General features: G+C 40.5%; 3 protein-coding genes and 1 long non-coding RNA gene across 5 annotated transcripts; 3 read left to right on the top strand and 1 right to left on the bottom strand.

The window, feature by feature from the left end:
- The first annotated feature begins 3,821 nt into the window (after window positions 1-3,821).
- On the top strand, window positions 3,822-8,087 carry ptgfr (prostaglandin F receptor (FP)). Its single transcript, XM_067598119.1, has 3 exons — window positions 3,822-4,366; window positions 4,798-5,606; window positions 6,744-8,087. Exons 2-3 carry the CDS (start codon window positions 4,812-4,814, stop codon window positions 7,032-7,034), a joined length of 1,086 nt encoding a protein of 361 aa, XP_067454220.1. The 5' UTR covers window positions 3,822-4,366; window positions 4,798-4,811; the 3' UTR covers window positions 7,035-8,087.
- Window positions 8,088-10,474: 2,387 nt separating this feature from the next.
- On the top strand, window positions 10,475-16,710 carry btf3l4 (basic transcription factor 3-like 4). Its single transcript, XM_067597175.1, has 6 exons — window positions 10,475-10,591; window positions 11,148-11,209; window positions 12,877-12,990; window positions 13,120-13,321; window positions 15,965-16,024; window positions 16,347-16,710. Exons 2-6 carry the CDS (start codon window positions 11,156-11,158, stop codon window positions 16,391-16,393), a joined length of 477 nt encoding a protein of 158 aa, XP_067453276.1. The 5' UTR covers window positions 10,475-10,591; window positions 11,148-11,155; the 3' UTR covers window positions 16,394-16,710.
- Window positions 16,711-16,748: 38 nt separating this feature from the next.
- LOC137187904 (uncharacterized) lies at window positions 16,749-17,488 on the bottom strand. Its single transcript, XR_010929289.1, has 2 exons — window positions 17,378-17,488; window positions 16,749-16,987 (listed from the first exon to the last, which is right to left on the bottom strand). It is a non-coding gene; the product is annotated as an uncharacterized lncRNA (long non-coding RNA).
- Window positions 16,982-25,781, top strand: zfyve9b (zinc finger, FYVE domain containing 9b). Of its 2 annotated transcripts, XM_067597171.1 has the most exons (16): window positions 16,982-17,189; window positions 18,649-19,466; window positions 19,633-19,732; window positions 19,830-20,032; window positions 20,239-20,350; window positions 21,273-21,395; window positions 21,538-21,693; window positions 21,900-22,124; window positions 22,210-22,292; window positions 22,382-22,486; window positions 22,587-22,737; window positions 23,369-23,449; window positions 23,733-23,895; window positions 24,200-24,305; window positions 24,397-24,576; window positions 25,063-25,781. In XM_067597171.1, the coding sequence occupies exons 1-16, from the start codon at window positions 17,126-17,128 to the stop codon at window positions 25,222-25,224; spliced, it is 2,832 nt and encodes a 943-aa protein (XP_067453272.1). In that variant the 5' UTR covers window positions 16,982-17,125; the 3' UTR covers window positions 25,225-25,781. The 2 variants fall into 2 exon arrangements, 1 of the variants encoding a protein (XP_067453272.1); XR_010929287.1 differs by lacking the exon at window positions 25,063-25,781 and having other exon boundaries at window positions 23,627-23,895; window positions 24,397-24,423.
- The last annotated feature ends 854 nt before the right edge of the window (window positions 25,782-26,635 follow it).

The raw sequence follows: 26,635 nt of genomic DNA, 5'->3' as shown, positions 1-26,635 counted from the left end.
TGTTTTTGTGATTAGATGGAGACGCGAAGGAGGAAGCGACAGAGCTGCTGGCGTAAAAGCCTGCATTATGGGTTATTTTCCCATCTCAACTCCATCTGAACCCTACTGAGGCAGTCAGTCTATTATGGCAGCCCTATTTGATGCAGCTAACAAAAAGCATGTGATTGCGCTCCCATGCCTGTGCTTGCCTTGCATTGTGAACAACCGCTCAGCTGCCCGTCATTATACAGCAGATATGACACCACACTTCAAGGTGTAATGTCACCCAGGAGAGGATTTTGTCAGGAGTCACCTTGTGAGATAATTAGTGACCATTAGGCCACAGAAGAAAGCTTAGAAGAAGGTTTTATTACTACATCCAGACAACAGGATATTCTGTTTTCACAATGAACACAGGCACAGCAGTAGCTTACAGCTCAATTTACAACTCAATTACAGATTTTTTTTAAAAATCAATTCATTGCAAATGAAAAGGATTTTTTTTTTTTTTTTTTTGCCCTTTTTGGACTAATTTAGTTGCTGTCTGGAATTTATGAAAAGACAGATTTTACATGTAAATGGTGAAGAAGCTGAGTCAAAAAACTGTTTAGTGTGGCATAAATAAAAAAAATAAGAAATTAGTATTAAAATGTAAATTCATAAATAAGTAAATAAGTTCACTAAGGTAAGTTTGGACTTTTCATTAAAAAAGGCATTATATTAAAATAAATGATAATTTAACCAAAACACAGACAACAACTTCCAACAATTATTCATAGTGAAGGTTTTAAATAAATTAAAAAACTTTTCATTTATTTGCTGGTTTACATCCCTTTGTTGTCATAAAGACAAGAAGCGACTGCAAGGTATTATTAACATCAGCTCTAAAATTATTGGCAAAACACAAAGATCCAGATCGCTTAGATTAATACTGAATAGGGTGAACAGTTAAGGTAAAATAGATTTTCATTTCACTGTATGTACGATTGCATTTGCACATTTTGCACTTTTTGACATAATGTGCTTTGTGGTGTTTGACTCTGTCAGTCAGCCATGGATTGGCCAGTTTTTTTTTCTTTATAAAAAAATGTGTATTTTTAGATCGTTTTTTATGTGTGTCAATTAATTGTGTGTTTTATATCTGCAAACCCTCTTACTTTGAATTGCCCCTTGAGGGATAGATAAAGCATTGTGGCTTTAATTGAATAGAAATTTTACTTTTTCTTTATTTTAATAGGAAAAAAACACAGAGAGGGATCATTCAATATAATGGCAGTTTTATTTGACCAGATGCTCAAAAAATGGGATTTTGATTAAACCACCAAAAAAAAGATTACAATAAAGTAAAAGTTAAATCCCAACATTTTGGCAGACAAAATTCAGAATGGTAAGTAACTATTTATTAAGTAATATGACAGAAGAAGATGATGGGTAAAGATTAGTGATATAATACATACAACTCTAACATTTGAAATTTAGGAAATATATACAGGAATTATGTTTTTCCTTCCAATTTCTACTTTCTGTCATATATTCTTAAAATTGACTCTGGTCCTGAATTTACTCTCTCTTCCTTCCACTTAGCCGTAATTGCTCAAAGAAAAAGCAACAGAGAGTGAAGAGGACATTTGGCACAACTTCTGTTGAACAAAAAATTACGGAGGAAATTAAGTTTTGAAGGATGGAAATATGTCAGCATTTCTTCAAACTTCACGCACAATGAAGCAAAAAAGTCCTTCAGGGTGCCTTGATAATTAGAACTTTAAGAAAACGACTCCAGTGCCTTATCAAATTTAACTTTACTTCAACTTTTATTTAAAGGAAATGCCATTCAATTTTAAAAGTTTGATATAAAAACCTCTGGGCAATTATGGCTGGAAACGGGAAAGAGGAGTTTGTAATGTGTGAAATCACTAATATATAGCAGCATAGAGTTTGAATAAGATGAAAAGGGTGACTGTGAACCAGAATCATTTTCAAGTCTTTAAGATGGATGCACTTTCTGGTGTGCAAAAGCTCAGGGTCAGTACAAATCAGTTTCCTAAAGATAATCATTACTAGAATGTGTCCAGGATGATGAGAGTCTCGGATTGGATGGTATTTGCTTTTAGCCTGTGACCCGATAGTGTCCCAAAGGTCGTCTGAGTCAGTTGCTTGGCACCATGGCTAATACTCAAGAACTAATTATCAAGCTATGCCAAGCACTGTGGTGACGTCAGGAAACAATATCAATTAGTATGCTGACCCCAGAGTCTGCGGGTTGAGGATTCCGTTTTCATGGGAACTGGAGACACTAATGAGCTCTAATTCATATGTGGAAGTTTCTGCTACTTATCTCATCCAACAACTTTTCACTCCGCATGTTCTCAAGATTTGCTCCTTGTTGTGAGCAAGAAGGCGTGGAGCATGTGGAGTATGAAGGTGACTTGGCTTCCTCATCAGAGAAATTAGACAACTCTCATCTAAAGAGGTAACACTTCCTCCCTCTCAGGCAAAACATCACTTAAGTATATGAGGTCTGGATTGTACAACCGAGTGTGTCTAAGCAACTACTGCACAAGAAGAAGAAAGAGTCTCAAGTATTTAAATTGAGTTTGTAGACAAATGAGAACTCACTAAAAATACAATTTAGGGAGAAATGTGGCAATGTGCGCAGCCAATAAAAACAAAATACCATCCCACAGATAATGATCTGCTCTGCACTGAGTAACACAGGAGTTAGACGATGAAGTCACACTGTTGTGTGGGAAAAACATAATATACTTAATATTGTAAGAAGTCCATCCTGTATTAAGGGGTCTTCTGTTTGGCCCTCTGACCTTTCTGCTTTTTGGAGCACTTTCCTCTCCTTTTATGTGACTTCATTTGAAGCTCCCTCTAGTCTGTTTGCAACCTTTGAGTTCATGTCTGCTTCTTGAGCCAGGTCTCCTGATTGCTGCTTTCAGCGGGACATTCAGGTTAAAAAGCCTTAATAGTTTTAAATGACAAAACTAACTCTGAACAAAAAACTAAAACAGCAAGAGAAAACATGTGTTCATTGTTATAGTACAGATCATATGACATTTGTTTGGACATTTCTTCATCATTCTGAAATCAGAAAAGGGAAAGCAGACTTAACAGACTATGTAAAGTAGACCCACTGGACAGCTCTAATTTTGTAAGGAAATAAACATCATCGACAACAAATGGACAGAAAAACTGCATCTGTTATTGAAATGGAGCATACCTGTCCCCATCATTTTCAGCTAATCACAGTTGCTGGATTTAACGGTGGGCAAAAAAGGAAATTGCCTTCAACCAGCCCTGCACCTCCATGCCAGATATTTTCTTCATATTAAATCATAGCAGTTCGGAGGAAACTTATTCGTTTGGTCTGGTAATATATTTATATCATTTTTAATCTCAGTAGGGACATTATGCAGTGGATAATGGATGTTGCAGCTGCTGGCAGTGGATAAGATTAATTTCCATTTTGTTCTATTTATAAAGGTTGCTCCAAAATTGAATTTCCAGTGGATGATAGAACCCACAAACAGTATGAGTAAAAGAAAAAACTGAAAAATAAATGATATCTTAGCAAAGTAATAACACTTGTTACATGTTGGACCTTTCTTGTTTTAGATACTGTATTGTGAAATTTAATTTCAGTGTATCTTTTTTAAAAAAACAAAACAAACGAACGACGACAACAACAACAACAACAACAACAACAACAACAAAACAGTTCCTCTCAATTTGTAGCATATAATGAAAACGACATCACTTCTGCCACCAGCAGGTGATTTCATGCTGTGACAGGCACAGCCTGCACTTCAGGGCATCATATGAAGTTGCTGATAACCTGTTGCTGCAATGCAGACACAAGCAGCAGGATGATCCAACAACACGCAGTGACAGAATGGATTTTGTTTGACATGTCAATTTATGGAGAGCCTCCAAGACTCTGTTACAAAGAAATATGCAGCCGACAGGAAACTCTTTTTTGGAGAAGAAGGGCGATTATGCGTAATGACGTGAACTAAAGGTATGCTTATTTTGGCAACAGTTTATCAGTACTTTAGTTATTTTCGTTTTATTGCCTGACCGACATGATATAAAAGTAAGGACTTATGCTGCCTTATGTGGAATGCGACAAACACACACACGTTTGAGTTTGAAGTGATTCCTCGCAGACTGAGCTGTGCGCTCTCACCGGCACCAGCTGAGCGCAAACGGCAGAAGTGCCACAGATCGGTGCCTCGACGGGAATATTTTGGAAAGCAGTTTTGGGACGTTCAGTTTGCTCGGCTAACAAGACGTCACTTTATTATACTGACTATCATAAAAGCCAGAGAATAAACAGACTGTTAACTAATGGCGAGTTGTGTGAGAGAACACCAAACCTGAGGTAAGGAACCGAGTCAGATTTTGAACATTCATTAACAATAATTTAAGTTATTGGTTTATGAGAGTCGGTAAAAATGTTTCATCTCTGGATTGGATTTTTCGAAGGACTCACTGATGATGATGAAGTAGTGTTCACTGCACCTCAGTAGTGGAAATATGGGTCGAAAATACGTGTTACTATTGTTGGTATACCTGTTGTACAACATCCCAAAGGAAGTTGACACCCAAAACTGCATGTGAGCTTTATAGTAAAATGTTGTAGACACTTTATCATAATGACGTATTCCAAATCAATGAAACTGTTCTGGTGGAAGTGATCATGTTTCATACTTTACTAAATGTATAAAAGTCTTTTTTTTTACCCTCATAAGTTTGATTCAGAATCAACATTATGGTACCAATGATCCCATTTTCCATTATCCTCTCTTTTAGATTTCATTTCCACCATGTCAGCCAATGGGAGCTCAGAAACAGGCTGCAGGTCAGAAGTCAGACCGACCAACAACACCTGCAGCCAGAAAGAGCTGTCTGTCACTGCCTCCGTCATCTCCATGACTGTGGGCATCTTTTCCAACAGCCTCGCCCTCTTCATCCTGGTCAAATCCTACAAACGCATCCGGATCAAGTCCAAGGCATCCTTCCTTCTGTTTGCCAGCAGCCTGGTGGTCACCGACCTGCTGGGCCACCTCGTCAACGGCTCCCTGGTGCTTTTTGTCTACAGCTCCCACAAGAAATGGGAGACATTTGACCCTAACCACATTGTGTGCAGCCTCTTCGGGGCATCCATGGTGTTCTTCGGCCTGAGCCCCCTGTTCCTGGGAAGTGCCATGGCGGTGGAGCGCTGCATTGGAGTCACCAGACCCATCTTCCACTCCACAGGGTTAGCTTCCCACCACATGAAAAGGCTGCTGTGGCTCACCTTGCTGCTTGCTGCCCTGGTGGCTATGCTGCCTATGATGCTGCTGAGGCCCTACAAGGTTCAGCGCTCCAGAAGCTGGTGCTTCTTCCATATGGAGGAACCCAAAGACTGGCTGGATGTGCTCCTGCCTCTGCTTTTCTCTATACTGGGGCTACTGGCCTTGCTGCTGTCTATTGTGTGCAACACTCTGACAAGCTGTGCTTTGCTGCAGTCCAGACTGCGCCGCAAACATCACTGCAGAGGCACATCTTATCACATAGAGATGATCTGCCAGCTCCTGGCCATCATGTTGGTGTCCTGCGTGTGCTGGGGCCCATTACTGGTAAGGATTTCTCTTCAGTACACCTTTGACTCAAAACAATCACAGAGTTCAGGCTGACACTGGGGGGGGTTTGTGAAGGTGTGGGGTCAGCCAAGAGTTGCACATTCCCTTTTACCTCAAGCCATAAAAACAAGTTGAAAGTCTTTGCACAGATTAATGTCAGACACAGGAATGTGTTTTGGAATAAGATTGAAAGGCAGGTTCCATTATCTATGTGATGAAAAGATTACTTAAGAAATTTTTCTTTTTAAGATTTTCATACCGCTGCTTTTCATTTGCAGTTTGCCCCTGCCTCTCATTCTGAAACTCTCATCCGTTCATTTATCACATTGAGTCACAAATACTTCCCATCAAATTCCTTATTACTCTGTAGAATGTCCCAATGTCCGCTGCCACCCACTTGCTTACACACACTCCAAAAACCATCTCCAGCATCATACTTCCACAGTATTTCCTGGGAAAACAAGACGCCCATTTCTAGCTTACTCTACATGATGTATTCTTCCATTCCTGTCTTTGCTTCTTTAAAGGGACACTCTTACGCCTTACTAAAGAATACACTGAGTGACCTTACAGGGGTATTTTAAAAACAAGAAAACACTGTGTGGGAGTCTCTGTGAAGGTTTTTGTTTTTACATTTTTAAATTATTTTATTCCTTCCACCATAATAGTGCATGGTAGTCAAATAGACTCCTGAGCCTCTATTTGCAAAGCATCTGGAAATATAATTGCTCCTTTACAGACTTTTTTTTGTGTGTAACAATGACTATTAGTTATTATTCAAATTAAGCATTTGCGTATCTTACAGAGTGATTTGTAAGAGGATGTTCTCGGTTACTCAGCGAAAAAGTTGAATATTTCTTAGACTTAGGGAAAGAGACTCAATTATCTTAAACGATGCAGTTTAGAGTTACCTAAGTGTCCATTCAATGCATGACCATTTTTGCAAACGCATTCAATATGAGAACCACCATTGTTAATCAAGTTCTTCATTGAAGGGTTTGTGCACAAATCAATATCACATATTGCCTCTTCAAGCACAGTCTCTGTTGAACCAATAAATTACTTGCTAAAGTTATTTTTATAGCTTCAGTCATTCAGGTTTTTTTGTCCATTATTTTATGACCACTCCACTAGATCCATGTCATCATACTGAGCACCAAGGCCAAGGGTGAGCCAGCACCTTTCAGTCTGCTGATGGTGATACGCATGGCCACATGGAACCAGATCCTGGACCCCTGGGTCTACATCCTGCTGAGGAAGGCTGTACTGAGGAAAATCTTCATGTTGTTACAAAGCATCTGGGGGTCAAAGTCTCATAAGCTACACCACTGGCAGCGCAGCGTGCTCCGCAGCTCGGTGGAGACCAGCCACTCAGGTGTTGGCACATTACCTCTGTCACACACTACGATCAAATCCATTACCTGAACCCCGTTCTGAGTGGTTTGACCTGAAGACACCTGAGGAAGAAGCTGTGAGATTGTGGAGAATTTTGTTGAAATAGATTTTTCCACAGTCAAAGTTATTAAAGTGTTATACTGTAAGAGGTTCATGTAGAATATTACACAAACTACATCATGAAGAGTCTGTTTTCATGTCGCCTTTGTAAAACGATCGCCATGACCTGGCTGTATTGTGGTGTATTGTGTAGTGTGGGGTTAAGTATCTGTTCTTAACTTACAGATCTGTTTTGTTTATAAGTGGCTCTGAACAAAATCCACAATGTTCACAGTGCTCAGAAAATATCACTGTCACAGTTGGGTTATTTCAGTCATTCTTCCATTGAGCTCTCTCTACTGGAACTGTTTCTGTCTTTGTTTGTAATGTTGTCTGTGTCCTGAACCTCGTGCAACGACAGTTTACTGAATGTTTTTGACTCTCCTTTGATTGGAGTTACTGGCAAACTAGTATCTCTGTGTTTTTGTCCTTATATGTTAGTGGGGTGATATGGATGCATAATTATGACAAGTTAAGGTGATATATGAGAACATAACATTTCTATGGATTTATGGATTTATGCCGGTTATGTAGATTGTGCAGAAGACACATGTCTGCTGCAGAATGTGGACAATAATGTAAAATAAAAATTATTTGATCCAATGTGTTGTGGAATACATTATGACAGATGTCATTTCCTCAATCTTGTAAATACTGTAAAATACTTGTATTTTAGAGTTGACACACACGCGCACACACACACGGTGTATATCGCTGTTATTTGTTTACACAAAAGGGTTAGGGTTATCTACCTATCTATCTATCTATCTATTTATCAGACAGAGCAGGGCCTGTCAATGGATCAGTACAGTTAAGGTGATGTTCTGCACTCGTGCTTTTGTTGTCATCTCTCTATCTCATGAAATATCACCAGTTTCCCTGGGCTGAACTGTATAATAAAGGTGAAAATGGCATGACATTTTTTTTAGAAAATACAGAGCAAATTGCATGAAATGTGTTCTGTTATAATGGGTGTGAGTCAGAGTAATGTGTTTTTGGAAGTGTAAAATTAAAATATCTTTTGAGGAAAAAAAAAGTCTGCTCTGTCTTTGTGCAGTCTGGAGTGTGGCACTGGAAAAAATAACTGACTTTTCAGTGTCAAATTATAATTACAATTTTTCTCAATTGCTTTGGCACATTTCTCGAAATTTTTTTCTCATTTTTAAAGTTCTCAAAACCCAAAACAGCTCATATGTGCAACAAAACACTATAGTTAACCCACAAAAAGCTGTAACTCACCCACCTCACTCACTTTTAATTCATATTTCAAGTTATTGTCTCAATGAATAAGTCATTGCCACCAACATAAGGTTTTCAAAATGTTTAGATGTTTTGTCAGAATGCCACTGGACTCTGGAAGTGTGTTCCTCATCTCCTAATTTCCAAAGTCTTGTCCTACATGTTTTCACTAACACTGAATGCCTGCTGTACCAGACTGTTATTTTCTGAAGCTAACTGACTGCTATTGTGTATCAAAGCTAATACACTACACCCGGCAAAACTCCCCATTCATAAGTGAAGTTTGAGTTTCACCTGACAACAAATTTATCAGTTTAGAAGACTTTACAACCACTCCATATCAATGCAATTCATGAAACATGGGCTCAGCAGATTTTGACAATTAGATGGACTATTCTGATGTGATGACTTACACAATGAAATACTATTAACATATTTTTGAGAGTAAAACTATTCAACTGAGAAGAAACATAATCTATTTTGATCACAAAGACATAAACAACCAATAATTGTGCAAATTGTAGACAATTGTACTTAATCATTTGTCTAAATGTGCTAAAACATTTGAAAAATGGTAACAAAGAATAAGAAATGCTCTTTCTGCTGAGCACAAGTAACAAAATATTGTGAAGAATTTTACATTTTGTTTTGATGACCTCGACTGTCATTTGAAAATTGAGCCAAAACAACTGAAAAAAACTGTAATTCAAATTGCAACCAACACTATTCATTGTAATCATGCAGAGTAAAGCAATAATAATAACATAATTGGCCATGTTTCATGTGTTGGTGGGAGGCTGACCAAACACGGCTGCTACTGCTGCTCAGTGAGATGACCTTCATTTAACTTCTCATACATCTTTGAGAGCCGTGAAGTGATCCCAAAATGCAAAGTGTAAATGTTTCAGTAAAGCAGGAAACAACTGAATTGTGAGACGGAATTGTTTACAACAAAGACAATAATTAGCTAATTTTAACTATCTTTCTATTATGTTGAGGTTTACAATGCAGATTTTAAAAGCTAATTTAATTTTTTTTTTTTTCTGTATCAGTTTATGAATTGATTAGAATTACTGTACTGCACTGTAAAAGTCAATCAATATTCCAGTGGTACATATGAGTTTGTGTTTTGTTTATAGAGGTATAAAGTCTAATATGATGCAAGAGTGATATAAGAAGGTTCTTTGGACCTTTTCATACTTTTTTTCATCCACAATTTTTCAAGTCTGTGCTAACGAACACTGACACATGTTCTTATTGCTGTAATCATTCCTCATGAATGATTACAGAGAGCAAAACTTGTTTCAATGTTCATTTGGGCACCTGACTGTTGTTTTAAGACAGACTTGGAAAAATTGAGAACATATCTTTTAAATGTAAGCTCATCTTTGTTCTCCTTGAAGAAATGAGTAATTAACTTTTTTCAGGCACATTTCAAGTCTACAGGAGGGTATAAATGAGTGTTTCATGCTAAAAAAGGAGATTTTGAGTGCATTATTACTTTAGGACTGACTGGTGTTTATTTGTGTGACTTTAAGGAAGCTGATTTAAAATTTGGCCCTCAGCAACAAGGCAAACAGAGAGCATGTCTATGGAGCACAAAAAATGACATAAGCATAACTAAATTAATGCAGAAATACATAATTAAATACATAAATAAATGAAAAATGAACATTTTGGTAATGATAAAGGACACAATTGAATGAATGTCCTAAATATATTTTCTACATTTCCATAAATAATCTTTTATTTAGGCTATTTCTGTATTTCTACATTTATTTATTTATGCATTTCTACATTTATTTATTGATTTATTTCTGTATTTCTACATTGATTGATTGAGTTAGTTAGTTTGTTAGTTATGCTTATGTCATTTTTTGTACTCCATCGTGACTGCACTGCTTCACTGTGACCGACAGACTGTAAAACTATGTACCTGTTTGCTTTCTGGACTACCACACTAGTCTCTGTGTTAGCAGGAAACACCCTGGCGATGATCATCTGCTTATACTGTTTGATGAAAATCGCAAATAGGCTTTTAAAGCGTCTCTGAACCAACCTGAGCTGAGCTGTTAATGAAAAAAACATTTTTCAGAGACTTCAAAGCGTCCTGGAGGCGGCAGCATTGCGCCTCAAAGTCCTCCAGCTGGTCGGAAACGAAGAAGGAGAAGAAGAAGAAGAAGAAGAAGAAGGAAAAATTCATAACCTCCATCTTTCAGTGCCGCATGCCTCTGTGGATATCAGAGCAGGTTTGTGGTGATAAATGTTGGATTGTGTGTCATGTGCGGTGGCTGTGGGGTGTGTGGTTGTTGTTGTTGTTGTTTTTGTTGTTGTGTGGTCGGACCAGAGCAGAGCAGTGACATGCTGTCTGTGTGTGTCTCTGTGTGTGTCTGTGTGTGTGTGTGTGTCTGTGTGTGTGTCTAGCCTGTGGAGGCCCTGTGTTGTGTTTTCATCTCTGCAGCTGCTCACACAGACACACACACACACACACACACACACACACAGACACACACGCAGACAGACAGACAGACAGACAGAGAGCAGCAGGTTGATGTCTGACAAGTTAGCTAGACTGAGACATTGTTGCATCAGCATCATATCTGTCATACACTAGTTTGTCTTGCTGATGAAACACGCTTTTTAAAAAAAAAAAAAAAAAAAAATGAGCTGAATATTTGGACTTCCTGCGTGTTGGTTAGCTCATAATGCTGCTCCAGCTGTGAGTCTTCATGTTGTCTGTCAGCAAGATCATCATTTGACTACTTATACACAATATTTGTTATCTACATTTTTCTCTTATTGCAGTTGAAAACATGAATCAAGAAAAATTGGCTAAACTTCAAGCCCAGGTCCGGATAGGAGGAAAGGTAAGAAACACACACAAGGAGATGTTGCTTTGTTTTGATTAGGAAGATGTTATGTTAAGTGAGTTGATACACTCAAACAGTATATGTGGCTCTTAAGATTAAAATAACTATCACTGCCACTAAGTGTTATGTTTGTATATTTACTGGTTTTGACATATAAAACAGATTTTTGCAGCATATGTTGGAATACCAGCATTTACTGCTTGACTCATCTACAATTAATCAACAAGTATTTAGATAATCAGTTAATCATTTTCAAGCAAAGACACTGTCAGTCAGTTGTTCCACTTTCTTCCTCTGCTGTGTTTCCTCTGTTTTATATCATTGTAAATTAAATATCTTTGTGTTTTGTGCTGTTGGTCGGAGAAATTTAACAATTTGAAGACATCACCTGTGGCTCTCTCTCTCTCTCTGTGAAATTGTGAAGGGCATTTTTAGAAATATTTTCTTACATTTCATAAACCTAACAATGAATTGATTAAAAGAGAAAATTATGAAAAACTTCAGAGTTTGGCAGACTAATCATTAATGAAAATAATTTGAGTTTTGGGTAGTTGCAGCCCTTATTTTAAAATATTGATTAGTATGTTATGGTCACATCATGATCCACATTATTCAAATCTAATATTTGAGTCTTTGCATTGAAACTATGGGGCCTGACCCTTGTTGGGTCATTATTTTGCAGCATAACACAAAGCTGTAGGATTTAACAAAAAATATTTGTTTACAATAGGAGATGTCAATTCACTGACTAGATTTTGCTCATGTGATCGACTCTCTGGCTGGCAGCACTCTCAGCAGCCGGCAGGAGAGACGCTCTGCGGTGCATTTGGATTTTATAACTGAGCTAATACCAGGACGCAAGCTTTTTATTTCTGTGACATTTTCACATCACAAACGATGCATTAAAACACTCACTCACACAACTCACACTCACTCATGTAGGCTGTTATATCAGTTTAGTGAGGGGCAGCTGCTCTGCAGGTGCACTTGATTTGACTGTAACTCTGGTAACTGTGCGGAGATAAGCCTCCTGAATTTGCACCCAACATGCTGTCAAAACTTTAATTTACAATTTCCACCGCAGCCTCGATGATCATTGACCAGGAAAGAAGCAGAAAAAAGGGGACCACTACTTAATATCCAGGACTTCACATTGTAGACATTACCACTGACTATCCCTGTAACAAATTGACCACAATTTCACACATTGACCACACACTGTCTGGCCATATAGACCGAGTCTTGTTTTCTGTGTACTGCACTTTATATGAATTAATTGATTGATTGAAAACTATTCATGGCATTATTTTTGAAAGCATCCTCACTTTACTTTTAGTGCCTAAAACTTTTGCACAGTACCGTACATCATGATGTTACTGGAAAATCTTTTCTTCAAATTTTCAACTTTGCACACAACAGCCCAGAAATATTAAAGGGATGTAGCTACCAGAGTACGAAAAAGTGTGGAAAAATATCAGTAACAGTTGACAAAGTTATGTATATGTCGTCATACTCTCCAACCCAAGTCTTTCAAATAATACAAAAACATTGTACAATATATTGTTGCCCCTATAGTCTTTTCTTTTTCTCCTGATGCTGACACTCTTGTGAGTCATGGCTTCAAGTCTCTGTTGTTTAACAGTCTTGTGTCTCTTTGGTTTCAGGGCTCTGCACGCAGGAAGAAGAAGGTGGTACACAGAACTGCGACTGCTGATGACAAAAAGCTCCAGAGTTCACTAAAGAAGTTGGCTGTCAACAATATTGCTGGAATTGAGGAGGTAAATTGGTATGGACCCACTGTATCAGGAAACCTTGAATGTTCTCTTATTTTAAGTAACTTCTCAGATCATTGTGGCACCAGAACATTTAACCATGACTTGAAGATCTGACCAGTCTCCTCTTCTCAGGTCAACATGATCAAGGATGACGGGACTGTGATCCACTTCAACAACCCCAAAGTTCAGGCCTCCCTGTCCGCCAACACATTCGCCATCACGGGCCACGCTGAGACCAAGCAGCTGACGGAGATGCTCCCCGGCATCCTCAGTCAGCTGGGAGCCGACAGCCTCAGCAGCCTGCGCAAACTGGCAGAACAGTTCCCTCGGCAAGGTGGGTGTGCCTGGACTTATTGGACCTCTGTCAGTGTACAATTCATGTTGCAGCATGTTGGAAAGTGCTGTTTTCTCTGGAGGGAACACTTGCTGCGGTTACATGCACACTTTTTTTCATTCTGATTGAAATCATTCCAACTGAAGATTTCAGGTTAACTGTTTACTGTTGAGATGTGATGTAATACAGACGCATTTAATCGAAACAGCTGTGACATGTGCAAAAGTGATTATATAGGCAGTCTTCAAAGTTTTCCAGCATCTAGGCGTCCAATAATGTTCAGTCCTTTAAGAGTTTGTATCAAAAAAAAAACTCTCCTCAGAGGTCCTGTTCAGCTTGGAAGCTGCCATTTTTTGGATATGGAGAAACGTACATCCCCATGCATTTACATCAATACGGAGGGCATGTGCTGAAAGAAGGCAGCCAGAAAGTAATCAGGTTAAATCACTGACATGGTACAATTTTTCTTTTGATTGGTTTATGAAAAGGTTTAAACTACCCCTCTGCAACTAGTTTAAATTTAAATCGGTTTGGGCCTTTTTATTCTGATGGAGGTGTTTAAATGAAGCATTTTTATTCTGTTTGGGCTTTTAAACTGAATATAATGGGAGTATTAGGCTCCTTACTCTCCACTGTTAAGGACACAGTTTATGTTCTGTATCTGACACCAGTTTCATTCCAGTGAAACGTGAGCTCTTACAACACCTCTTTTGAGTTCAGGATGATTAGTGTGGTGTAGATTTGCATAAGTGTCTTGCCTGGTGCAGCTTGAATGGAACATTTTCAAGTGCAACATGCTTGATACCATGTGATAAAACAACAGGTGCTGTTGGTTTGGGTGATTGAAAGATTGGACTCTGGACAGACTAAGGATTGGTGTAAACATGTAGCAGCCAGCCAGTCACCAGTCGTAAGTTACCTTGTGCCTGTTGGTGCAGATAACGTTGCTTGTCTGTCCCTGAGATTGACGGTCTATGGATAGAGGCTGTCTATGTTGTATAAATTGTAAAGCCCTCTGAGACAAATTTGTAATTGTCTATCACAGAAATTCTGTAATAGATGGTTAATGCCCAAGAGAAAGTCTAACATCATTCTGTCTTATGTAAAATCCACATTTTTCCAATGTGTGTGTGTATAGTATATTCTGAAGTAGTGTGTTTCATCTAAAAAGTATATATACCACAAAAATACCACATAATACAATATCAGCTATGTTACGGTAGTAGAGCTGCAATGATTAGTTGATTGACAGCAAATTAAACGCCAACTATTTTAATAATCGATTAATGGTTTTAAGACCTTTTTTAAGTACTTAAATTCTCTCATTCCAGCTTCTTATAGGGGACCTATTATGCTCATTTCCAGCTCTATATTTTTATTCTGGGACTCCACTAGAACAAGTTTGCATGATTGACAGCTCAAAAAACTCCTTATTTATGTTATACTGGCCCTTTATGCAGCCCCTCAGTTCAGCCTCTGTCTTTAACAGGCAGTCTTAGCTCCCGTCTCTTTAAGGCCCCCCTCCCGAGGAGCCGACTCTGCTCTGATTGTTCAACTTCAGGAAGCCTAGCGAGGGGCAGCATGTATCAGACTTGTTTTAAGTTACCGCCGATGCAAACCCAACATTTCCTGCTTTACTGCTTCTTATTAAAAGCTTTTAAATGAATGAAAAACAGGAGACTTTTATTGTGAAGAATTTATAGGAAATTAAATGTTTTCCTCAACGAATTAGCAGAGCTTCGCTTGCAGTGCTATTATTCAATAAAAATAGTTTTACATAACAACGTATGGAGATATTTGGAGCTCTTTGTTCAGCGGGTCAGTTAGAAACAATGCAAGGAAGGATAGTACAAGCAGAAACAGCCACAGTGATGATGATGTTTGATAAAGAGCTGCAGACGACCAGCACACCTCCAACAGGTAAACTACTTATTTTACTTTGCCATGCTGTGTTATGGAAAAATACTCACAGCCTGCCTGCACAACTTGAGTCATGGCTCAGCATGACTACCCCCAAAACAATGGAAAAATGCCATAATGTTGGCAGAGCAGAGCAGTGAACCTACGCACTGTGCATGGAGCAGATGACCATATACATAAATCCGTCACAAGCTGACATCAGCTCAGGCTGAAAGTAAAAAAAAAAAAACTGTTGGAAACCAAATGTTCAGAGCAGTCTGAAGTCAGTGCTTTTTGCTTACAGGGATTACTTCTACATATGTTTACCTCATTATTTGAAACTTTGGTCACGTTTAATATGAACATCCGACATTGTAACATTATATTATGACTGAAAATAAGGAAAAGCAGAATAGGTCCCCTTTAAATGTGAATAGTTTCTGGTGTCTTTAGTCCTCTGATAGTAAAGTGAATATCTTTGGGTAGTCTGATGCAATCTTGGGCTTTTGGAAACAGTGACTGACATTTTTTCTCACATTTTAAAGATCAAACAACTAATTGATTAATTGATAAAATAACTGACAAATGAATCGATAATGAAAATAATTGTTAGTTGCAGTCCTATATGGAAGCATAATAATAGATACAGTATGCTTCTTTAGGATTGATAATCATCTTCATCCATAAAGAAACGGTCATATCTGGTTTGAGCTGTAATGTGTTTGTCATGTGTTGTCATTTCAGCTCTCGACAGCAAAGCTCCAAAAGCAGAGGACATTGAGGAAGAGGATGATGATGTTCCAGGTATGGACCATAACATGTATTAAAAACATCACATCGAAACATTAAAAATGAATCGATGCACACATTAAGAACCAATTTTCAAAATGTTATCCCAGAATTTGTTTGTTTTCTAAATTATTGCATTATAATTGCATTGCATAAAATAAAGAAAAATATCTCTGCAGAAGTGGTGTTTTGTCTTCTGCAATCATTTAAAAAAATAAATTCAGTTGAGCGCATTTGTTAACATTTTGGAGAATAGAGTGAAAACAGTATTATGCCATTTACAAATGTTGGGTGTTTAAAGCTAAAACGGTTTTAACATTGTCCTGCTGTTCTGCAGATCTGGTGGAGAACTTCGATGAAGCGTCAAAGAATGAAGCAAACTGATGAAACATGAGGTTCTTGTGCACATGAAACTGGACTGCAACAAAGCAAGAAACCTTCTCCGGTGTTTATAAGTGTAGACATATCAGACACTACCCCCCACAAACCAGAGACTTTTCTATTTCCCAATGGCCTCTGGATATCTGAGTCAGACTGGCTTGTGCACAAACCCCCCCCCCAAAAAAAACAACTCCCTTCTGGTAAAAGGTTAAGTCCCTTCACCACATTGTCAGTCATGGTCAGGATTACAGTGGTCATTAAAGCTAGTCTTAAGACTTTTTTTGTTTATGAAACAAAATAAAGGTGATTAACATTTTTTAGATGGTGCTGTGGTCATTGACAAAACATATCTTATTGATTCTCCTACACAAATGGTTTTATTATGCAGTATTACATGGGCATGTTCTGTTTATTCGATAATGCTGACTTGCTGAAACTTTACAGATTTCCTTCAGTATGACAGGTTGTGCATCTGGCTGGATTTTCACATCTGACATCATAGCTCTGTTGTCTTGGCTTGTGCGCTGTCCTGCAGGCTGTGCAGAAAGCAAACTGGGGAGGGATATTTCTGCACACCTCTCGAGTTTCTTCAAAGAGCTGCAGAGAAACACAGGGGAGGAGGGAGATCACACTGAGGGGGGTTAGAGAGGCGAAATCACCCCCCATCCTTCTCTTGCGAGCAAGGCATTGCTGCTCAAACTCGTCTTCCTCGGCACTCAGATGTAACAGGATAAAATGCTGAAGTTCTTCACTGCGCGGGATGACGAGAATGAAAGCCTTTTGGGAGCAATAACAGAAGGTAAGAATTGCGTTGATTTGAGCGGGGTGGGGATACTTTATTCCCCATTCATTGCCTGCGCGTTACATGATGATGATGATACTGCGAGTCTGTGTTTGTCACAGAAAACCGCTGATACAGCATTTGGCTGCGCGCATAGTCCGCATCAGCTGAAACGTATATCTGTGTGTGTGTGTTGCGCACATTACCGTGTGAAGACAAGCTGCGTACATACTCGCGCTGTCCGCAGACTCCTCAAATATTCAACAAACAGCACCTCAGTGAGGTGTCCTGCTTGATCTGGTGTAAGGGGATGCGGGCTGAGTGTCGCATTGGCGGCCTCGGCGCCTGCGAGCGGATTAAACATTTGCACGTGTGTCAAATGCGTCACCGTCCCGGGAAACGAGCGAGCTCTCAGTCAGCCGGATCGGTGCAGACCCCCGCCGCCGTTCGGGAAACCTTCACTCTGTTGCCCGCAGCAGGGATGACACGACCCGCCTTTCTTTTTTATTAATTTGGTGAAGCAGCTGCAATGCAGTTTGATCTGGAATTTACCTGTTTTTCTAAACGGGATTGGAACATTTCCATCAAATATCCTTTTGCGCTGTTGTGCCAAACCACATATCTTAGAGCGTAATGTTATGTATAAACTGAGCGGCAGTACCTATGATTTTTGGGATGCTTGTTCTCTAGTTATAACTATTCATGAATCACTCTGGGGTTAGAGCTCAATGAAAAACCATCTATGGATAAATTAGGCTACTCCCTCCTCTTTGCATACTATAATGTATGGTAATGGTTTTTACATGATTACCCTGTGAGGGAAGGATGTTAAAGCATTAGTTGTGTAATTATGGGAAGAATATTAACGTTGAGATGAGAAATTGAGTCATTTCAAAAACAAATAGCTTATTTGACAAGACATATATACACAATGAAACACAAACACTCACTCCTGCCTTTGCAGTAGGCTCAATTGAACATGGAATGCACATTCATGTCAACAGTGAATAATGTGGATCATTATCATCTGGTCTGCTAGGCACAACAACAACAAATGGGCCAATAAAACACAAGCAAAGGTTTCAATCTGAATACCTGCACCCCAGCAAAACACATCCGTAAATCTTGAGGATACACAGAACCACTATTGAACTTTTTGTTCCCTGCGGAACCAGTAGCTATGTGGGATGATCAAGTGCTCGGTTTTACATCAATATTTCGCACACACCAAACCTCCTTTTCTCTTTTTCATTTATCAGCTCACAGGCACCTCTCAAGGACGACACAGCGCTAATGATGCCTTTAGTGATGATTGAAAGCTATGAGCTGTATTAAGGGTAATGACACCTGGTGTTAAGTGGCCACTTAGAACATGTGAACACAGCTTCTCCACTGAGCATGCATGCGTGATATGTGTAAGTGTGCGTGTGCTTGCAGAAAGAGTCTGATGATATCACCATGCTCCCCTTTGAAACAGATGAAGGAGACAATCCGTCTCTTCAGGACACTAAGCACCACTGGCTGAACAGACCCTGCCTCCTAGTGCTCAAAGATGGGGATGTGTCCAAACCAGGGCTGGACTGCGGTCAAATTAGACCCAAGTCCCCATCTAAGGCCACTTCAGACTCAACAGTCAGAAGCACTTTTGGGCCATGTGAGCAGAAACCATCTGAACATCCTGCCAAGACGGCCTCACCCTCCCAGCTGGAGGAAGGCAGCTGCACTGTGACTGCCATCTCCACATGGGGTGAGAGTTGTTTCGGGGAGTCTTCCAGCCCCCTGGTGCTGAGTCCAGCTGAGGCTGCGTGGCCGGATGAAGAGGAGGAGCAGGCGGAGGAAGAGAAGAAGCTCCAGGCTCTCCCATCTAAGGAGGACTCTGTGGTTGAGGAGAAGGAGCTGGAGGAGAGTGGGCTGGAGCAGCAAGAACAGTCCTGCAGCTCAGAGGTAACTACGACCCCCTCCAGTCTCTCACATGAGGAGACATGTGGTAGGGGGTCCAGGGACCTCCAGAGCCAGCTTAAAATGGTCAGATCTAATGGAGAAGATGAGACGAACGCCAACAAGGCCCAGGCAGCCAGCGGGGAGGGAGCAATGGGGGACTCTGCGGCCTTCCCTGTTGATCCTGACAATGAGAAACAGCCGAGTCCTGCTGGTATTCTGTCCAAGGATCGAGGCACCGTCCTAGGGGAGGTGGCTCCATTTTGGGTCCCTGATGCTCAGGCGCAGGTCTGCATGAAGTGTGGGGTCAAGTTTACTTTTACTAAGAGGAGGCACCACTGCCGTGCTTGTGGGAAGGTGAGGAACATTTTAAAGTTCATATGATGTGCAGTATTTAAAATAACATTTAATTAGATGTTCCCAAGTCAAGAGGGATGTGATAGTTGATGTGTGAAATGTATATGTGTGCGTCTGCTCTTATGTGGTTGTGCGTGTGTGTGCATGTGCATGTGTGTACCGTCAGGTTTTTTGTGCACTATGCTCCAACCTGAAGTTCAGACTTACACATCTGGATGGCAAGGAGGGACGAGTGTGTGTTTCCTGTCACTCAACCCTCATTAAAAGTGAGCATATCTTTTTCTTTTTTTTTCTTTTTATTTTAAGTTCACAAGTTTTGTTTTGGAAAACTCTGCATGAGTAATTCTTACATCTTCTCCTCAGGGACACCCCCAAGAGGAAAAAGGAGGGTGTGGTTTGCCGATGAATTCCTGGCCAATAAGCAGTCAGAGTCTGCGCCGACCACCCCCGTCAGAGGACCAGGGTTCTCACCGCTGACCAGACGTGCGCTGGGTGGATCAGTCAAAATTCCCGGGGGTTCACCGCAGATCAGGAGAGCCTTGAGGCCACATGGGACAGCTATCAATGTAGGATCACCCAAAACATGACACTTTAGTTATATCACGTAGAACATGATATTTGTTATTCTACAATTTAGAAGAGAATAAATATAAAATCTCAGTGTTGCCTTTAGGGTTTCTGTATTTTCAGTGATGCTTAATAGTTTGTACCGTGCAGATTTGACGAAACAAAAAGTGAGCACGCTCTGTTGCCTCCCTGTCTCTTCCTCTAGGAGGCCTGTGGTCCTTATGGCTGGGGCACCACAGCTTTAGTGAGCAGCTCTGCCAACCTCATCCCCCTGGATGGCCTGCCACCCATCCTTACCTCCACAGGAGTCAAAGGAGGTAAGACTCGTTCCACCAAATTTGAGTCAAACATTTCGCAAAAGGACTTTGTGGTTTCTTTGTTCATGGCAGTGCAGATGTTGGTATTTTTCTGACCTTGAAGTGTGTGTGTGAGCCGCTCTCTTGGTATTTTCATGACTTGCTGTGCAGTGTGCATGATGCAAAGGTAGGAGGAAAGGCACAAAGAGTTGAGAGGTCCATGCAAATCAGGCAGCACAACGAGAGGTGAAAATTAGGTCTCTGACATTGAGGAGTTGACATACACAAACGTATGTGCTTATTTGCACATCATACGAGTCTGTTATATATATTTGCATATACTCGACTTCACCCAACTGTTTACTTTTAGCAGGTGCACTCTCTCATTGTCCTTGCGCACATGACCTAGCACGTGCCTGTGACTAGAAGAGTATCAATCAACATTCCCAACCCATACTGATGTATGCAAAAGGCCAAACACTCACCCCTACTTCATTCACCACAACCAAAGCACTATTGAGCAAGACTCTAAAATTGGCACATTTACAATAATTATAAGTCTTTTGTATTGCCGGGAAGTTTCCAGTTATGACTGTTCCATATTTATGTGTTGATTCTTCCTACTTATAAGTCTTAACTGCTCCCTAGTGCTGTCACTCTAAACAATAATGTGGACCTTGTCTTACCTGGTTAAACAGGGATGTTTAGAAATAATAGCATTAATAAAAGATACCTCGCCTTGCATCTTATTTAGAGCCAGGCTCCAACAGAAGAGTAGTATGGTTATTAAGCCTTACACAGCTATGAATTAATTCTCAAATGGGAACAATGGATAAAAGTACGATGTCAGAATAATCACTGTGTCTGCGGCTTGTGCCAGCTCAAAGCACAAGCAGTTGCAGAATATACTATGGTCTAATAGCTGTGTGGTTTTTTTTCTCAGATTACACTGTAGAGGAGCAACCCTCTGAGATGCTGCTTATTCAGGAGCTGGAGAGTGGCAGGCCCAAGCCCCTGGTGTTTGTCCTCAATGCCAACCTACTAGCTATGGTCAAGCTGGTCAACTGTACGTTTCTTTTTTTTCCCCTTCCTTTTCACCTTGCCAAATAACAGAAAGCACACATTTCTACACTTTCTGTTTTGGAGTTAATATTCCCCTCTGAGCAAAACCCTGAGACCCCTGAGGTTGTGCTTTGATTATGTGACAGATGTTAACAGGAAGTGCTGGTGCGTGACAACGAAGGGAATGCATGCCGTGGGCCAGGTGGAGGTGGTGGTGCTGCTGCAGTGCCTGCCTGAAGAGAAAAGCTTTCCCAAAGACATTTTCAGCCACTTCATCCAGCTGTACAGGGACACCCTCACAGGTCAGAGCCACGCAGCAATTTTTATGCCAGTTTCATAGCAGTGATTGCTTTACTGTATATATTGATTAAGAGAATATACTGTATGCCTCACTGCCCACTTTTGGACCCCAGTCAACCCATTTGATTCATTACATTGACTGTCATCTGTCTCAATGTGTTTTTCTGCTCTAATTACACATCTGTCCTTTTCCTCTGTGTTTCTGTAGGGAAGGTTGTGAAACACCTGTCACTGTCCCTGTTCGGCAGTAGTTTCCTGGGCAGTGGAGAGCATGCAGGCTTCTTGTATGTTCGCTCCACTCTTCAGTCCCTCCAAGGTCTACCTCTGCCAAACCAGCCCTACCTCTTTGGCCTGTTGGTCCACAGAGCAGAGATGGCCTGGGCCAAAGCCTTTCCCTTGCGGCTCATGCTGCGACTAGGGGCCGAGTACAGATGTAAGCCAGGCCCCAGTAGGAAATGTTGTATCTGTAATGATACAGGTTTCCTCTTCAGTTACCCACTTTCTTCCTCTTTTCCCAGTTTACCCATGTCCTCTGTACAGTGTGCGCTTTAGGAAGCCCTTGTTTGGGGAGATAGGCCACACTATAATGAGACTGTTAGTGGTGAGTATAGGCATTTTGTTCTGTCATGAGAACTGATGACACCAAACTTCCCACACTGACCAATGACCTCTTCCTTTCATCCTGTTCAGGACTTTAGGAATTACCGTTATAGCCTCCCAATGGTGCCGGGGCTCACTGTGGATCTAGAGGCTCAGAAGACCTGCATAAAGATACCGACCACTGGGTACAACGAGGTAAGAATAAACATTCAAATATCTTGCAGAGTTGATGCTAATGTTATTATTTTTCATCAATCACCGTCTTTTCCTCTCTGCCCATTTCTGCTCACATTAGCTAATGAAGGCTTTGAATAAGTCCAATGAGCATGTGCTGGCCATAGGGGCGTGCTTCAATGAGGGGGCGGACTCCCACCTCATCTGTGTGCAAAGAGATGATGGCCAGTACCAGACCCAAGCCATCAGCATCCACAATCAGCCACGCAAAGGTGGGGTATGACAAGATACTATAAAGAGACCTCAAGATTTCAGAGTCTGGACTTAATGTCCTACAATCAAGAAGTAGTGGAGGACACTCATTGCAATAAGAAATTTGTATTGCAACAAGGGGGAGGTCCTGATTGACTGATAAGATCATTTGTCTGCTGTGTAGGGAAACTATGATGTTGTTTGAATTAGTAAACCAAAAACAAAGTGAGTTAAATTTGGTGTGATTTTTCATTAGAAACTTTCCTCAAAATCTGTTTAACATGAACTCCGCAGACCATTTGTTGCATCCGTCTTCATGAATGCATTTTGTGCAGCCAGACATTGTGCAATGCATTTTTGAAGTAATATATTTCACTCACAATGTAAGTTTTATATGGATTCAAGTGCTTTTAAACAAGCAGATATAGATTACAGATGAAACACAGCTTTTCTGTTTTTAACTTATAGGGCAATTTAAGGGAAGCAAAGGGCAGGAAGAGTTCAAAGAGGTTCACAGCCAGTGGAGCAAATTGGTGCACTGTCCCTTATGTAACACCAGGTGGCACCCTGTGATATGGTTTAAGGATTGACATACAGCAGGGTTAAAGCTAGAGTTTGTCTCTGATAATGATTTGCTTTTTTGTGTTGCAGTGACTGGATCATGCTTTTTTATATTCAGTAGTGCACTGAAAGCATCCGCAGGATATCTCGCCAAATCCAGCATTGTAGAAGGTAGGATGTCCATTCAGAGGGGAGTCAGGTTGACCTTGACTTTTTCCTGCCAGCTTGCAGGAATTACATTCTTTACATGTCTTTTTTAAGGAGTGCATGTTAACACCCCTGCTTCAGAACTGGTTTATTCAGAGTGTGTTGATCTTTGTATGTGTGTGTCTGTGTACATTTTCACAGACTGTTTGTCTAAGCGTGTGTACATGTTGATGCATGTGAGTGCGTGTGTCTCCCTGTTGGGTGTCTGTTTTGTGTGTTTCTCCTGTATTGCTGTCCCTCTCCCCAGATGGGCTAATGGTGCAGATCACCGTGGAAACCATGGCGGAACTGCGCCGGTCGCTCCGGGAGATGAAAGACTACACCATCACCTGTGGGCGGCTCGACCAATCAGACAGCCCGGAGCTTGTTTGTGTACAGTGGGTGGAGGAGAAATGCACTGTGAATAAGGGGTGAGTGTGTCCGTCCCTTTGAAGTTCATGTTGCAGCCTCGGACTGAAGCTTTGAAGTTCAACCCAACAAAACAGTATAACAGCCACATTCAAAGATAGTGAAGGAAAATGTTCAAAAGGCTTTAAATTAGTAGATAATGATTAGAAAAAAACTGGAACATTTAAAGGAAGTGATCATAATCGCTTCAGATCCAGTGGTGTCCAGTTTTGTGCCATAGACAAGAGTTCAGGCTAACTAAACATTGAACCAACTTCACTCTCATACAATTGTAGTAAATTTTTGTATATATAATTTCTTCTCCAGAGTTATAAGCCCCATTGATGGGAAATCCATGGAGTCCATCAGCAGTACAAAGATGTTCCAGAAATCAGAATACAAAGAAAATGGGAAGATTATCCGCTGGACAGAAGTACGTATGATTATCTGTTGAAAATATCAATAGAAGTCCATCTGAAACTGTCTTTTTTTACCTTTTACATTTGTCTGATTGTTTTGCGCAGGTGTTCTTCCTGCAGAGGGGGGATCAGCCTAAAGGAGGAGCATCGGACTCTGCTGAGCACAACCGGCTAACGGAGCGGATCGCCCGGGCGTTTTGCTTGGCACTGTGTCCACACCTCAAACTGCTGAAAGAGGACGGGATGGCTAAACTTGGGCTGCGTGTCACTTTTGACCCTCAAGAGGTCAGGAAAAAAAGTTGAAGAAAACAAGAAAAATGTTCAGTATTTGGTATCGGTGAGAGGGGTCACAGCAACATATTGTTGCCTATTTCTCAGACTAAAATTGGCCTTTTAAGCACCAGATTCCATGACTCCACCTCTTGTAAGGAAGATGAATAAATCATCTTCTAGTAACCATTTGTCAATTCTTAATTTAGCAGTTAAATATCTAGTTTTTATGTTATAGAGTAGGTGGCTCTTTGCTAATGCTCCAGGAATTTCATCAGCATGGGTTTCAGCTATTTTTAGCGTTCAATGAGGACACATTTTTTTCAAAGGGCTCTTCCACTTTGCCAACAATTAAATGAAAAATAGTAAAATTTTTCTTTTTTTTGTTTTTTTAGAAAAAAGAAAATATGTAACACATGAGTCATACACAAATAGTTGTAAAGTTTATAACACAAGCTTCTGGGTGTGACTGTATTTAAGTGGTTTGTTTTGTCATTTCAGGTAGGATTTGTGGCTGGGAGCAATGGGCAGCCCCTCCCAGCTCAGTACCTCAACGCTCTGGACAGTGTGATGATCCCCGTCATCCACAGCAGGGGGCGCAAGAGAGGCGATGAGCCCATTGTGATGGAGCTTATCTTCTACATCCTGGAGAACATCACTTAAAGCGCACACGCCCAACTATTACATCTCTTTCACCCTGACCACAGCTGTATCTCCGGCACTCCCCATCAGTGCTGCCATCAGTTTCAGGGCAATAAAAAGCAGCACATTCAAAGGGTAAACCAGACCACATCCAAGGTCTGCATCCATTTCATCCACTCATGAGTAAAGAGAAGTGGTCTGACACTTAGTGGTTTTTCCGATATCACCTCGCCCTGCAACAGACAATCTGGGTACGCATGAAACCTATGATGGACCATCAGATCAGGGCACAGTACCGCACCGTAGTAGCAACTTCATAGCTTGATATCATCCATGTCACGATGTACCATATAAATACCCATATGGAGAATACCTTTAACATGGGAGCTGGATTCAGCCCCACAACCTTAAAGCAAAGAGAAAAAGAGAATGACTTGAACTGCTGTATGTAGTAGATCTGTAGCGATTTGATGCACACTGAATGAATGCATAAAGAATGTTTTCCTACTGGATGTATTTTAATCGATTGCTCATGAAATGTATTGTCAGCCTGGAATTAAACTTGCAACAATGACGGAGTTACTGCCGGTTCATTCATGACTCTCTGCACAACACTTGGTACTTTTACTCACTTGTCATTTTATGATACTATAAGAACTGCTACTTCACCATATTTCAGAGGGTAATTTTGTGCTTTTTACTCGACTACATTTGTTCAACAACTGTAATTACCAGGCTACCTTTCAAGTTGAGATTTTGCACACAAAAGACATGATCAGTTTATATATATTGATGGGTAGTTTAATGTCTGACAAGTCAACTTATTTATAGAGCACATTTAAAACAAGAGTTGACCAAAGTGCTTTACAGAGATAGATAATTACAATCAAAAACATAGACATACTGTAGTTATGAAGATCGAGGGGGGAAAATAGATAAAATAAATGATAGAGGGAGAAATAAAAGGAAAAAAGATTAATGAAAACTGTGACCATTTGTGTCTTCATGATGACTATTAAAAAGCTGAGGAAAAGAGATGGGTCTTAAGATGAGTTTAAAAATATCAGTTGAGGAGGGGTTCTGAGAGGCAAATTGTTCCACACATTAGGGCCAACAATGGAAAATACCGATCACCTCTGGATTTTAACTGGAATGAAGAGCAGTGATTGTTCAGCAGATCTGAGGGGTCCAGCGGTAGAAAAGGGAATGTGGAGTTCAGAAAGATAAGCTGGTGCCAGTCCAGGCAGAGCTTTCAAAGCAAATAAATTGTCACTGGTAAACAGTGAATAGCGGCCAGTAAAGGGGAGACGTGGTCTCTTCATGGCTCCAGTGAGGAGCCTGACTGCTGCGTTTCTGAACCAGGTGCAGGTGAGATAAACTGACTGACGGTTTCCTGTTGCAATATGCATTGCATACAATGCATTTGTAAAGT

This window comes from Thunnus thynnus, chromosome 8 (genome assembly GCF_963924715.1).
Source record: "Thunnus thynnus chromosome 8, fThuThy2.1, whole genome shotgun sequence".
Taxonomy (NCBI): Eukaryota; Metazoa; Chordata; class Actinopteri; order Scombriformes; family Scombridae; genus Thunnus; species Thunnus thynnus.
This window is presented reverse-complemented; position numbering and strand designations above follow the sequence as displayed.